The sequence below is a fragment of the Lactuca virosa genome, chromosome 1, assembly GCF_052849685.1.
Source record: "Lactuca virosa cultivar CGN04683 chromosome 1, Lactuca_virosa_CGN04683_v6, whole genome shotgun sequence".
Lineage (NCBI taxonomy): Eukaryota > Viridiplantae > Streptophyta > Magnoliopsida > Asterales > Asteraceae > Lactuca > Lactuca virosa.
In genome coordinates this window covers 86846884-86863420 of record NC_136426.1, presented here as the reverse complement: position 1 = coordinate 86863420, position 16537 = coordinate 86846884, and the positions used below count along the sequence as shown (strand labels likewise).

At 36.2% G+C, this 16537-nt stretch overlaps 1 protein-coding gene across 1 annotated transcript; it reads right to left on the bottom strand.

The window, feature by feature from the left end:
• Positions 1 to 14290: 14290 nt before the first annotated feature.
• On the bottom strand, positions 14291 to 16048 carry LOC145116529 (uncharacterized). Its single transcript, XM_079052874.1, has one exon. The coding sequence runs from the start codon at positions 16046 to 16048 to the stop codon at positions 14291 to 14293; it is 1758 nt and encodes a 585-aa protein (XP_078909000.1).
• Between the last annotated feature and the right edge of the window lie 489 nt (positions 16049 to 16537).

The window sequence follows — 16537 nt, the reverse complement described above, 5'->3', positions numbered from 1 at the left end:
ATAAAGCTCGAGTGGAAGGGTCCATTGTTAACGCGTACTTGCTACGTGAATCATCTATATTTTGCTCTCATTATTTCGAGACTGGTGTCCCATACGTAATAGAAAGTTGCCTCAAAATGATGATGGAGGAGGAGATGAGCAAGTGGATGCTAACAACGACATGTTAGATATATTTTCATATCCTGGGCGTCATTATGGAAGATTCACAAACAGAATGATGTCTGATGAGGAAGTGCATGCTGCCCAAACTTACATACTCCTTAACGAAGATAAGATCAAGCATTACATCAGGTTCGTACGTAACATATGCATCACTTTTAGTTATAATAATCATTTGTTGTCTAACTGCTATTATCGAATAACATTTACATGCATGATTTTGTTTATTACATTCATAGTAACTTTAAAATGTTATTGAAATGGTGATACAAAATATTTGAAGAACATTTGAATGGACTTATGGGGGATATGGATGAACATGTCCTTGCAGCTGAAGTTGAGAAGAACTTTGCATTATGGTTTCAAAACTATGTGGGTGTTATTTTTGCATTTTTTAAAATTTATTATTTTTTGTTATGGTGATAATTAACTCTAATTAAGTGTTTTACCGTTATTCATATAGGCACGTAAGATCCCGATAAACAACAGGTCTATATCTGACCTATCCAAAATGCCATTCAAAAAAGTGAAGTTATATAGTGTATACTTTGTAAATGGTTACAAGTTTCACACAGAATCTCATAGTCTGAAGAAATCAACAACCAATAGCAGATTGTGTGTTAGTATCCAAGGAGGTGATTATTATGGTAAGGTAGAGGAAATTTTAGAAGTCGAGTACCCTGATTACCCAATTAAAACCACGGTTTTGTTTAAATGTCATTGGTACGATCCAACACCTAACATAGGAGTTAAGGTTCACAAACAATATAACTTGGTCGAGATAAACGTCAAAAGAAAATACAACAAGTTCGAGCCTTTTGTTTTAGCCATGCAAGCCACTCAAGTTTGTTACATTCCTTACCCAAGTTCGAAAACAAACAACTCGGACTGGTGGACTGTATTTAAAGTTAAACCTCATGGTTGGACCGATGAAAATCATCCTCAGAAAGACGTTGCTTTCCAAGAAGATGAAGTTGATTCAAATGAAATCATTATACCAAGTCTATTTGATACAGAGAATTATGATGATGATCACGAAATGTCAAGCAATGGTTTAGATAATGAAAATAATATTGATGAAGAAGGTGAACTTCATGAGGACGACAATGATGGTATTCCTGACAGCGAGGGTAGTTATGAGTATAGTACATCGAGCAATGAAGAAGAAGAGGAGGAGGAAGAAGATAATGACTAGATGTTTTTGTGTTTAAATTTTTTTTTTGAGATGAAGTTAATTTGTAATTTGGTTTAATATTAATACATAAATGTAAACTAGGAAGAAAGCCCGACCTTCGCCTCGGGATGTTTTTTTATGTTTTTTATGTCAAAATGTAAAACTATTGACTGTAAAGCCCAAGAGTGTCAAAGTGGCTAAAGAATTGTGGAAGAAACCTAAATTTTTTTAGTGTATATTGTGCCAAATGTATAATTTTTTATAATAAGGAATAATAGTGTTAAACTGGCTAAAAAATTGTGGCAAAAATCTAAAGTTTTTTTGTGTTTTTTTACCAAAATGTAAAAGTTTTGTTTCCAAGGGCCAAAAGTGTCAAAGTTACCAAAATTCCACTGTTACCTATAAAAGGTTATAATATTTGAATAAAGTGTTTTGACATAAATATCCTTAGTATTCACATATTTGAAATGATTTGAAGGGCAATTTGGTCTTTTTTCACTATGAAGCGTTGAGCGCCATCATATTTCTGACGTCACACCGGCGTTATCAGTTCTTCAACCATTCAGAACGTCTCAACTATTCCAGACGATAAATCTCCATAGAAACATTAAAACCCCCAAATCGTCGAAGGGTAATCGTTCTTAAAATCGATTTTCTCCGATAATAGACACTCTTGTACACCTCGCGACCAGATCATCATAAAGTAAGTATTTTTTTCCATAACCTGTTACACTCATTTTCCTAGTTACGCTTATTTTTTAAAAAGAAATTGAAATCAACTACTCCAATGTCTATTTTGTTAGTAGAATGTTGATTACTAGAAGTCGTCGTTCATTAGATGATCTCCCAATAGAGATTTTGAATCGGATATTTGTAGTATTAGGGTCAGAATCCGCGAAAGACATCGTCTCTGCAAGACTTTGGTAATTCTCAATAAACATAAACTAATGAATGTATATTTGATGAAATACAACTTTCTTTATTTGTTATTTACCGTGTATTTAAATTTTTGAAGTTCAAATAAGATGTATGAAGTGGGGGGTGATCCTCAAGTGTTCAGAACATCATCATTGACATGATTGAAGGAATGAGTCCTAAAAATCTGAATGCTGATTCATTTATACGCACATGTGCATTGCATAATAACATTGAAGCCATGTTCAGACAAGGAATTGTATGTGTAATTTCATTAATTATATGTAATCTATACCATTTATTAATATTTTGTGTCATTGATGTTATATATTGATATTGTTATTCTGTCAACAGGAAGAGTGCTTCTATTATGGCCATTTTGGTTTAGGATTGTCTGTGTTGAGACAAGCAGCAAATGAAGATCATCTTGAGGTAATTTATTTGCTTGGAATGATCTAAATTTCAAGAGGGCCTCATCAATGTGATGAAGGTATGTATATATGGTATATATGTAAATTAAATTATATATATAGTTAATTAAAGGCATGTTTGTAGTTTGGGGTTAGTATTTAGTTGTGTTGTGTTGTATAATATTTATTGTTGTATTGAAAAGGATACATTGGATTAATTGATGGATATTTTAATGTGTAGGTTTACAATTACTTGATACCTATTTTGGCTGGGCAGTTCCGGATGATGGGGAGTACACGGGTGTTGTTGATAGTGCCAAAGAGTTGTTGCGGGCTGTTGATGTTGTTCATAGACTTACAACGAATAACATCACATTCCAATGTGAAGACCCACGACATTCTGTTAAAGGTGTATTACCAATAGGCCATGAAGAGGATGAGGATCAATAAAGATATTGCACGGTTTGTCGTTGGTTTGTAGAGTATGGTAGGTTTTGTATATTTCTTAAAAATATTAATGGTTGATAATAGATTGGACATTGAATATTATTGTTCTTATTGTATTGTATATGAAGTTGTATAGTACTACTATAATTTTATTTTGGTTTTGTGTTTACATCATTCTATTAAAAGGGCATTTTAGTCATTTTTTCTTTGCTATGTTGTTTGAGTAGGATGAAGTATACATAAAACCCATGTTATTTTTGTGATGAAGTATACTTAATGTAATTAAAAATAAGTTTGTAATGAATTCGTTATTAAGGAAAATAATCTACATAAATTATATACTTTAACATGCCCGGTTAATGTAACTAAAAATAAGTTTGTAATGAATTCGTTGTTAAATATTCATTATATACTATGATTTCAAGAAATTATACACAACTTGATTAGGACAACTGGCTTAACCGCGCCCTTTTCTAGCAGAAGCTTAAGTTCGAGTCCGCTTGCCAACAATATCTACTTTATAATTCATTTTTACATTTTTAGCCATTAGTTTATGCCACATATTACCAATTCAAAAACATTTCATTCAAACAAACAAATGCCGTCACAAATTAGCTACGAGTTTTGTTCCATAGCAAAACAAGCAAACGAAATCATACTCCATAGCAGAATTCCCTAGCAAAGACCTACGAATGGTACTTCCATAGCAATTCAACTATGGAATTGGTTTCCGTCACAAACCCCGTTGCATAGTAACCACGATGATGAATTCCATAGCAGCAGTACAACGGAAAATGATTTGGTAACAAATGTAATTGGAAAATTGCTATGAATTTTTGTTCCATAGAACTATCGGTAGCATAATACCAACGAATATGGAGTCGGTAGAATTTTCCCTAGCAACTCCCACTCTCGCTACCAGAAATAAACTCCGTAGACAATGTGGTAGCAACATTGCTATGGAACGACATTCCATAGCACGATCCATTGCAGATTAACAACGAAAATACATTCCATAGCGATATTCCCTAGCAAAATCGTGTTTTTCTTGTAGTGAAACTCGAAACTCGTAGTGAGCGATGTATTTTCATAGGCTACCCACATAAGTCCTTTGGATATCTCTTCTATAGACCGAGTGACAATGTTGTATTCGTTGCGAGGAGAGGGGTTTTCCGAGAGAGAGAACTCATATGCCAAGAGGACAGTGGGAGGCAAATTGACCATGAAGAGCTTCAAGAATCAAACGATGAAGGAACCACTAACACTAGCGATCAACCCGAGGAGGAAACTCCTGTTGAACCGATTGACGAGTCCTTACCTCTTAGACATTCCAATAGAGTTAGTGTTCCACCCGTATTATATGGTTTCCATATAACTGCTGAGGGTGATACGTTTATTAGTGATAGCACACTAATAAATTTGGATGAACCTAACAACTACAAGGAAGCCATGGTAGGCTCGGAGTCTGCGAAATGGAAAGAGGCTATGGACACCGAGATTCAGTCCATGTATGACAATCAAGTTTGGAACTTGGTTGACAATGTGCCAGGTCATAAGACGGTCGGGTGAAAATGGATCTTCAAGAAGATGACCGACATGGATGGGAAAGTACAAACATATAAGGCACGATTGGTTGCAAAGGGCTTTACTCAAACTCCTGGAGTTAACTATGACGAGACCTTCTCACCAGTAGCGAAGATCAAATGTATAAGGGTTATGCTAGCCATAGCTGCGTTTCACGATTATGAAATATGGCAGATGGATGTTAAAAACACTTTTCTAAATGGAAAGTTGGCTGAGGATGCTTACATGAGTCAGCTAGAGGGTTTTGTCAATGCGAAGCACCCTAATAAAGTGTGTAAGCTTAAGAAATCCATCTATGGATTGAAACAAGAATCTCGCAGATGGAATCTTTGTTTTGATGAGAAAGTCAAAGAGTTTGGTTTTTTGAGAAGCGAATATGAGTCCTGTATATATGTCAAAGCTAGTGGGAGTATAGTTAGCATTCTCATTTTGTGTGTGGATGATATACTGCTCATAGGAAACGACGTTCCAACCTTACAGGAAGTTAAGTCCTGGCTTGGGAAGTGCTTCGCTATGAAGGACCTCGGAGAAGCTACTTATATTCTAGGGATAAGCATTCTGAGAAATTGGAGTAAGAGACTAATAGGACTTAGTCAAAGTAACTACTTGGAAAAGGTGTTGAAACTTTTCAGCATGGAGAATTCCAAGAAAGGGGAGTTACGAATCCAAAGCAATACCAAATTGAGTAAGACTCAAAGTCCGAGTACCGAAGCTGAGATAGCAGAAATGAGTCGAGTACCTTATGCTTCCGCTGTTGGCTCGATCATGCATGCTATGACATGTAGTCGCCTTGATGTGGCCTTCGCTTTGAGCATGGTCAGCAGATATCAAGGGAATCCTGGTAGAGCTCATTGGACTGCGGTAAAGAACATTCTTAAGTACATACGGAGGACTAAGGACTGGGTTCTTATCCTCGGTGGGAGTGATGACTTGAGAGTGCGAGGGTATAGTGACGCCAGTTTTCAGACCGACCGAGATAATTTCCGCTCTCAGTCGGGCTGGGTGTTTACCCTAAATGGAGGAGCAGTGACTTGGAAAAGTTCCAAATAGGAGACCGTAGCTAATACAATATGCGAATAAAAGTACATAGCAGCGAGCGAAGCGTCAAAGGAGGCGATATGGCTAAAGAACATTATTGGAGACCTTGGAGTTGTACTTGACATAAAGTAGCCTATGGAGATTTTCTGTGATAACGAAGGTGCGGTCGCCTTAACCAAGGAACCGAGGGATCATGGTAGATCCAGACACATCGACGGAAAATACCACTTCATCTGACATCGAGTAGAAGAGGGACTCCTCTTAGTGAAGAGGGTATCGTCAGAGGAGAACCCAACAGATCCCCTTACGAAGGGACTGAGTAGGGTTAAGCGCTTGCAGCATGCTAGGAATATTGGGCTGAAGGACGATATTAGTTTTAGTGATTAGATAGTTTTTTAGAAACTTGTAATAGATAAAATGTAATTGACATTTGATGATTAAATAAAGGAGTTTTATTTATGAGTAAAGTTACTGCCTTGTGTCAATTGCTTACTATTGCTTGATTTTGCATGTTTTGACTTCCTGAATAATAAGATTATTCAAACTATCCAGAGTCAATCATACTTTGGAAGTAGGTATTGAGGCAAGACTGTCATGAATAGGTCTGCAGATTGTCTAAGCATTTAGACATAGCAAAAGTTTGTTGCAACGTTCATGAGTGCTCATGAAATAAGATTTCAGTATTGGATTAAACTCACGCTCACATGAATCACTTCATAGAATTTATCACAAGTGATTGTGAGACGATAATATCGTATAGTCTTTAAACCGAGATATATGAGTTGTTGTTTACGAGTTGGTTGTGCATTGATAATGCGTAAACGCATCAGTAACTTGATGTTATAAAACGTATTGTTGTGTACGATTTAATAAGTAAATAGTACAAGCATATAAGTCAAATTTTATCCGTTCATTTTATCCTAAGAGGATTAAAGCGATATCTTGGGCCCCTCGATGATTTTGTTTTGACTTATGTGTCGGGCCCGGTCAGGACTAAATTTATGTGTTCAATTAAGTTTTATGTTAAACGAACCAGAAATGGGAAAACAAACTGTTGGACAATAAGTATGACCATGTTCAATGCATTTGTCCACACGATATCTTGAGAACGGAGGACTACATGATCCCTTATCTATAGGACGTGTCAGAGTTCGACGCGGCTTTTGAGAGTTATGATTGTTAATCGGATTTTGAAGTCATACTTGCATTTATAGTTATTAGACTTATCCAAGTGGGAGACTGTTGGATTAGGTGTCTAAGCCCATAACTATATTTGGTATGTACTTGACCTGATAGTAGCATGGTCCTTTTGGGTTGCCTTCACCAAAGCAACTTGACTGGATGAATTATGGAGAAAGAGGTTAATTATGATTTATTAATATATTATAGGAATAATATATTAAAAGAGAAATCATATTATTTAATTAATATTGGTCAAGAATTAATTTAGAATTAATTTTGTGGTCAAAAGAGATTAATTAAACTAAGGGGACTGATATTGTAATTATAAGATAGTTACAAAGTTGGGCTTAGGATCCCTAAGGGAAGGGATGGAAGAAATGTTATGGATAACCCATATAGATTTCGTCCATAAGGGCTTTCTAGAAGAATCCTATGGAATGCTTCAGGGCTAAGCAATTGGATTAGGGTTTTGACTGAAACCCTAGCAGCTAAGTTATATAAGGACCCTATGGCACTCTTAAAATCGGCCACTTGAAACCCTAGAAGGATCATAAGCCGATTTTTGTGCCTCTCCATCTCTCTCTAATATTATTCCATTGCTTGTGGTGTTTGTGATCTATTAGAGGCATCACATTTGAGGTGCTAAGTTCTCAAAGGTTGAAGATCAAGCTAGCTACAATTGAAAAGTAAGATTCTAACTTTGTTTTAGATATAAATTTCGATATTGGCATGCTAGTTTAGGGTTTATATCTTTGGATATTTTGTTGTATGTATAACTAGAGAAAAACCTAGATCCAAAGCTTTAGGGTTGCATGTGCACCATCGGAATGATGTTCTGCTCATAACCCATTAAAAAGTTCACGAACCCAATTCATGATTTTGTTATAAGCACAGGGATCATGATTGATTTTAACAGTGATTATTTTTACAGTAAGATTATAACCAAATTTTATGTATTTTGTTTTAGGCAAGTTGTTTTTGCTGAGCTAATGGTGGAATGGAATGGGTTATTCCATTAGACAATATGTGTTTTCCATTAAGTTATGAAATGGAATGAAAAACTGTACTGTAACAGATATTTAATTATAAAATTTTGTCACATAATCATTTTTATGAAGTTCATGATTCTATTTAAGGGCTAGCTACTGAAAAACGATTATATTTTGGGCAATTTTGCGATTTAACCACATGTAGTTTATATTTTCATTAAACCATAAAAAGTTTCCAATATTTTACTAAATTAACTATTTTGAGCTGATATAACACGTCAAATGGTTAACTTGTAAAATAACATGTGAATTGTAATATAACAAAATTAGTAGTGAAACCTGGTCAAAATGGTCAATTTATTAGAATCTCTGATATCATTTGATTGAAATAAATCAAGTATTAATATACTGAAAACTGCCTAAATTATAAGGGGCTTTTTTTGTAGTTTTCCTATAATTAAATTATGAATTTATTTTCTAAAATTAACTAGATTATTTTTATTATGATCTTATATGGAATTTAATGAACTTTTCTTATATTCAATTCCGTTGATCATGGAATGATGGTTAGCTTGGGTACAGTTGATCTTCGAGTATCGTTTCTGTTGTTGAAGACAAGGTGACATGTGAAGATTCATTATTGTTGAGTGTTTATATCAGTTCGCGGAATCTGTTTTTTACTTGAGTTTTTAGGATGGATTTGTTTATTGTTTATATTTATGGGAGAATTTGTTTCTCTTTTTGAGAGACCCTTTTCACGATAGTTGTAGTTGGACGTACAAACAGTTGGTGTAAATCACATTAATGAGATTGGTAACAAGTATAAGAACATGAGAATCCTAAGTGTGGAAAAGTTACCTCAAAAATTAGCAAGTGACAAATAGTTCAGGGGTTATTTCCGTAACTTATCATTTACTATTCATAGTTTGACTATGAATAGTAATATAAGTGTGAATTTGGAAATGAGAATGGACGGTGGTTAATATTATAATATATATATGTTAATTTTGGAATGAAGAATGGATGGTAGCGCCTACAAACCTTTTCCGCCTACAATTTTGGACATCTTCTTTCTTTCCTTTCATATTTTATGTTTTGGCTATAAATAGCCTAAGTCATAGAACTTATAACCTCAACCCAAGAACCCACGAACCAAAATCAAATATATATATATATATATATATATATATATATATATATATATATATATATATATATATATATATATATATATATATATATATATATATATATATATATATATATATATATATATATATTGATACACCACCGTATATTTTAGCTCTCCCACTCTATTTGTAATCTCTTTCATAATCCCTGTAAACACTGCAAATTATAGTGAATTGTTTCTCGGCTTCCTCCGCCCGTGGTTTTTTCCCGATTTGGGTTTCCACGTAAATTCCTGTGTCTCTATTCTACTTATTTTATTCGTATTACGTTGTGATTATTACGCTTTGATAATTTTTGATCCCATTCCGCATTGAGCTAATATTATTTAAGTCAATTTGGATCCGTCGTATTATACAACAATTGGTATCAGAGCATCCGGGTTGTGATATTAGCTCGTTGGGATCATTTTATCAAGTAATTAATCATGACTTCGGTAAAATACGATATTCCACTACTGGATCGTAACACCCGATTTTCGTTGTGGCAAGTAAAGATGAGAGACATTCTCATTCAGATGGATTTACACAAGGCGCTCTTGGGTTTCAATAAGATGCCCGATACATGGACCGAAGAAGAAAAGGAGATGAAAGATCTGAAGGCTTTATCCCAAATTCGTTTGCACTTGTCAAACGATGTTTTGCAAGATGTTCTAAAAGAAACGTCAGCGGCTTCTTTATGGCTAAAGTTGGAACAACTGTTGATGACCAAGAGCTTACCAAACAAGTTGCATTTGAAGCAACGGTTGTTCAATCTCAAGATGATTGAAGGAGGCTCTTTAACTGAACATATATCCACATTTAAAGAGTTAGTAAATAACTTAGAGAATATGGATGTTCAGTATGAAGATGAAGACTTGGCTCTATTCTTACTATCGTTGTTGCCAGAATCCTATAGCCATTTTCGTGATACTATTATTTATAGCCGTGACACTCTAGTTTTAGATGAAGTCTATACAGCTTTGGATTCAAAAGAGAAGATGAAGCATATTACTGGTGGTGGTTCAAGTGATGCTAAAGTCGAAGGTTTGAATGCCAGAGGAAGAACAATAGAGAGAAGTAGAACTTCTCAATCTTCCAACAGAACCAGATCCAAGTCAAAAGGCAAACGAAAGTTTTGCAACTATTGTCACAAGAAGGGACATGTGATTGAAGAATGCTTCAAGCTGAAGAACAAAGAAAAAGAGAAGACGGCAGCAAATGGTAAACAAGCCAGCACTTCGGGTGAAGCCGATCTAGCTGAGGTCGAAGGTATTGGAGAACTTTTGACAGTTTATTCAGATAAACTAGATTCCACTGGTGATTGGATACTCGACTCTGGTTGTACTTTTCATATGTGTCACAACAAAAGTTGGTTTTACACATTTGAAAAGGTTAACCAGGGCTATGTGTTGATGGGTAACAATACTACATGTCCAGTTCTTGGACATGGTTCAGTCAGGATCCGTATGTTTGACGGAGTTATTCGAACCATGGGGGATGTTAGATATGTTCCTGACCTCAAAAGAAACTTGTTATCTCTCAGTTCCTTTGACAAAAAGGGATACGAGTTTGCTGGTAAAGGTGGAGTTCTCAGGGTATTTAAAGACGGTTCCGACAAACTAAGAGCCAAACGAAAAACCTCAGATCTTTACTTTCTTGACGGGCAAACAATTTCGAGTGATGCTGCTGTTGTTTCAAAGTCTCTTTCTGATCCAGATCAGTCCCGTCTTTGGCACCTTCGACTCGGCCATATGAGTTTTCAAGGCATGTCAGAATTGAGTCGAAGAGGTTTACTTGGTCAACAAAAGATTGTTGATTTGGATTTCTGTGAAGACTGTGTATATGGCAAGGCAAAACGAGTAAGATTTGCAAGTGGTATCCATACAACGAAAGGACCACTTGATTATGTTCACTCGGATTTATGGGGACCGGCTCGAGTTGCTTCAAAAGGTGGAGCTATTTATATGCTCACTATTATTGATGATTTCTCCAGGAAGGTGTGGTCTTTCTTCTTAAAACATAAAGGAGACGTTTTCTCTACCTTCAGAAATTGGAAAGTTCAGGTTGAAAAGCAATCAGGTCTGGTGGTAAAGTATCTTCGTACGGATAATGGACTTGAGTTTTGCTCAGAAGAGTTTAATGTCTATTGTCAAAAGGAAGGCATTACTCGACATCACACAATAGTCCATTCACCTCAACAAAATGGTGTAGCTGAAAGGATGAATCGCACCATTATGGAGAAGGTCCGGTGTATGCTTTCTAATTCCAAATTGCCAAAGTTTTTTTGGGCGGAGGCTGCTTCGACTGCTTGCTATGTTATCAACCGATCACCGTCACGAGAAATCGAGAAGAAAACTCCGTTTGAGTTATGGTCCTGTAAACCTGCCAATTATTCAGATTTAAAACCATTCGGATGTCCAGCGTATGCACGAGTTGACAATGGGAAGCTAGAACCAAGAGCAATCAAATGCGTTTTTCTTGGGTACAATCAAGGTGTAAAGGGTTACAAGTTATGGAGCTTTGATTTGAAGAAAATTATCATCTCAAGAGATGTTACTTTTGATGAGTCTGCTATGATTCAACCAGTTGCTGACTCTTATAAAAGAACAGATGCATCAGATGTATCATCCGAAGCAAATAAAGAGAATGCTCAAATGGAGGTGCAGCTTCCTACTTCACCTACCACCAATCAGAGTACAAATCATCAGCAAGATTCATCTTCGTCGGATGAGCATGTTGTTGGTAAAGATTCAACACCTTCACAACCACAAGCTACTACTCCAAGCATTGCAAGAGATAGAAGGAGAAGACAGATTATTCCTCCGAAGAGGTATGCTGAATCTGATTTGGTTGCCTATGCTTTTATTGTTGCTGATAATATTGAGTCCGCAACGTGGCCTACGAATTATGACGAGGCTATCGAATCTGAAGACTCAAATGATTGGATGCTCGCTATGCAAAATGAGATGGAATCTTTGCAGCGAAACAGTACTTGGAATTTAGTTCCTATTCCGAAAGGGAAGAGACCAGTTAAATGCAAATGGGTCTACAAGATCAAGGAACCTGTCAACACAAATGATAAACCAAGATACAAAGCTCGGTTAGTAGCTAAAGCCTACAGTCAGATTCCTGGTATTGATTACACTGACATTTATTCCCCAGTTGTCAAACATACTTCCATTCGTGTATTGTTGGGGTTGGTTGCTTCTAACGATTTTGAGTTAGAACAATTTGATGTCACTACAGCTTTCCTAAATGGTGAGCTTGAGGAAGAGATTTTTATGCAACAACCTGAAGGTTTTGTAGTTCCTGGAAAGGAGAACTACGTATGCAAGTTGAACAAATCTCTTTATGGCCTCAAGCAGTCTCCTAGACAATGGTACAAGAGGTTCGATTCTTTCATGACCTGTCACAAATTCAGCAGGTGCACCTATGATAGCTGCGTTTATTTCAAGAAAGGTGACAATGGTTCAAAGATCTACTTACTCTTGTACGTGGATGACATGTTGATTGCAGCAAAAGATATGAAGGAGATTCAGAAGTTAAAAGACCAGTTGAAAGCTGAATTTGAAATGAAGGACTTAGGAGCTGCCAAAAAGATTTTAGGTATAGAAATTATTCGTGAAAGGAAGTCTAGGATCTTGCATCTTTCTCAGAAAAGTTATATTGAGAAAGTCCTAAGACGCTTCAGTATGCACGAAGCAAAGTCTGTCAACACACCTTTTGCAGCTCATTTTAAGCTATCATCCGCTTTGAGTCCTACTAATGAGACTGATATGGCTTACATGGCACTTGTTCCATACTCTAGTGCTGTTAGTTGGAAAGCCCAGTTACAGTCTACAGTTGCCCTGTCTTCTACCGAGGCAGAGTACATGGCGATTACAGAATCAGTTAAGGAAGATATCTGGTTGAAGGGGTTATTTGGAGAACTCGATGATAGAATAAAGGTGACCACAGTTTTCTGTGACAACCAGAGTGCTATTTTCTTGAGTAAAGATCAAATGTTTCATGACCGAACAAAGCATATTGATATTCGTTATCATTTTGTGCGGGATATCATTGAAAAAGGTGATTGTGTTGTGGACAAGATTCATACAGATTATAATCACGCTGATATGTTCACTAAAAGTCTTCCTATAGCCAAGTTCAAATTATGTTTGGACATGGTGGGTGTTTCTGATCGCAGTTGAGCCTGAAGGCTCGTAGGTGGAGGAAGTATTATTTATTTTTTCGGAAACAATTTTTTCTCTATATAAAATTGCAGGTTCTTATGGAAGTTTTAGAGTTTGATGAGCTATAGGTTTTGACTAATCGTAAAGCATGACTTGCTTAATTTTGATGTCAAGGTGGAGATTGTGGAAAAGTTACCTCCAAAATTAGCAAGTGGCAAATAGTTCAGGGGTTATTTCCGTAACTTATCATTTACTATTCATAGTTTGACTATGAATAGTAATATAAGTGTGAATTTGGAAATGAGAATGGACGGTGGTTAATATTATAATATATATATGTTAATTTTGGAACGAAGAATGGATGGTAGGCGCCTACAAACCTTTTCCGCCTACAATTTTGGACATCTTCTTTCTTTCCTTTCATATTTTATGTTTTGGCTATAAATAGCCTAAGTCATAGAACTTATAACCTCAACCCAAGAACCCACGAACCAAAATCAAATATATATATATATATATATATATATATATATATATATATATATATATATATATATATATTGATACACCACCATATATTTTAGCTCTCCCACTCTATTTGTAATCTCTTTCATAATCCCTGTAAACACTGCAAATTATAGTGAATTGTTTCTCGGCTTCCTCCGCCCGTGGTTTTTTCCCGATTTGGGTTTCCACGTAAATTCCTGTGTCTCTATTCTATTTATTTTATTCGTATTACGTTGTGATTATTACGCTTTGATAATTTTTGATCCCATTCTGCATTGAGCTAATATTATTTAAGTCAATTTGGATCCGTCGTATTTTACAACACTAAGCCAGAAGATTTCAAGAAAGAATGAGAAAAATATAAGGATATATAATAACAGGAGAATCCTAAAAGCCAGAAGATTCGACACAAATCACACTAATGCGATTGGTAACAAGTACCAAACTAATGATGAGTTAATTCTTGATATATATGCCAAACCATAAGAAGCAAGGGTAGATTTATCGAGTACACACTAAATAGATACAGTCATACAGACATTTGTCAAATAATAGTTGCTACCAAAGATTCATTAGAACTTGAAGAAGCTGAATGAATTTTAGCTGAATCATTCGGTATCTGACTCTTTGATAATGCATGCCACTTATCAATGTACCCCATTGAGTCCATGTCTAAGTTGGGAAGTTGGCGTGCTTTGAGAAGCTTCAGGATCTTTTTGGATCTACCAAGAAGCTGAGCTGCAGTTCGGATGCTATCTTCCCTTTTCTCTATTACATCTTCATGGCACTTCATAATTATGACACGTGGTAAGTTGGTAAAGCAAGCACATAGCAGATCCGCAATCATGGTTGATATCCACTTAAAAAGTTCCTCATCTATTGGCCAATTTTCTTGCTCATTGCAGTGGAGCTGTATGGTTTGGCTGATTCTGTACATAGAACTTGCTGCAATCAACTTACGAAGTGAAAGATCTTGAATACCATTTTTGATACTCAGGAAGTCTTTCACAATTTCAATTGCTTCATCACCCAACCATTCAAGAATCTCCTTTGATGTGTCTCCTCTACGAGCTTTCTTTTGAAGATCAATTTGTAGCCACCTGCAGTATACTTCAACATCTGTCCACACTCGTCCAGCTGCTTTTCTCGCCTTGACCAATTCATCATTTTCATTAAGGCTTTCTTCGATATGTCTTACAAACTGGAGGCCTTCACTCATGCTGTCAAGCAAACCCTTGATGTGGCCGTTTGCAATGTTAGGAAGAGCAAGCGCAATGGCTGTTAATGTCACTGCTACTAGGCTCCAGCAATTCTGTATATCTTTTGGATGTAAAGGTGGGACTTGGTCATTGTCGAACTCTAATACTCCATAGAATCCTGTAGATTTCTTGAGTAGCTTCATAAGATTACTTGGCTCTTTCTTTGTGGACTCCTGAAGAAGTAGAGTTATAGAATTGAGGGTGTTTCTTAATATTCTCTTTGAAAGCTTTGCCTCTGGTTCAATTTGTAGGACGTAACCATAATATTCTTCCATGTCTGATCTCATATCGCTGTTAGATGCATCTGGTTCTCCCATAGACTTTTTCAACAACGATTTGCAGAAATAGTAACTATAAGAAAGTAAGATCAGAAAAGATTTGGGAATGAGGCATGTTGTGTTGCATATCACCGTAACTGTTATCTGAAATGCTATGCAAATATTCAAAATCAAGTATCTGATGTTACGGAAAATCTTTTTGCAATGGCAGCCTGGGATATGTGAAGGGACATGGCTGCGTTTCCACAGCTGAAGCATTTGGATCAGGTGCTTCTCGACTCTGACAACGTTTAGATGGTTCTTGCTCCATTTCGTGGAGAGGTTGAAATGAGTTGTGGCAGTCAAACATCTAAAAATCGGTGCTATACTACCTACTATTGCCCCAATTGATTGCACAATTACAATCAGGTCGATTGACCACTTATAATTTGATTTTCCATAATCAAATCTCGATTTATCAACAAACATAGCTATCAATTCAGTAAACAAAATGCAAGCACAGATAGCGCATAGAACCCCAAAAGCAGAAGAAACCTGTGAACAAGCAATTGAAAATTGGGGGTTACCGGTTTCTGCCATGATCCAATACTTTTTAACATTTCGTTTGAGTCCCTTACACGAGAAGCTTGTCTCTTGATGATTTGAAGCCAATCTGTGCAACTCCTTGTACCGGTGTTGTAAAATCTTTCTAGATGCTGAAATTGTCAAAGCTACTGAAAATGGCCATGGAAGGGAAAATAAAAATATAAGGATTTCTGCTGACATTATGTAATGCCGCCGAGATGTAATCAACTGGATCAAGACATTTACAGCAATGGTAATTATGAGAATACCCAAGGCTACGATGTTCATTAGAACTTCATTAGAACTTCCCTATCATTCATAAGCCCTAAAGAAGGGAGAAAGTTGGCTAACATGGTGACGAAGAAAATGATACCGACAAACTTTGCATTTGTTGCAAGATCCTCAGACAGGTCCGTGCTTAAATCCACGGGTAGCTTCATTGCAATTGATATCAGTGTAATGGAAGCAGCATTCATAGTGAAAAATTTGCACAGAAACCAGAGTTTCCATTGTCGAAATCCTTGGAAGGCATCGGCTGCCATTGCAAGAGTACACATTAGAGAAGCTACGCAAACATACAATCCTACCCAAGGCATGGCGTCCGCAGAAGATTTACATACCATCTCGCTAGGAATGAAGAAAGCAAATGGCAGTTAATGTGATTTTTTATCGACAATAAAGAGTAATTAT

What these genes read in the sequence shown, in the direction of transcription:
- LOC145116529 (XM_079052874.1), bottom strand. Translation starts at nt 16,048, where the DNA reads ATGTCAGCAGAAATCCTTATATTTTTATTTTCCCTTCCATGGCCATTT.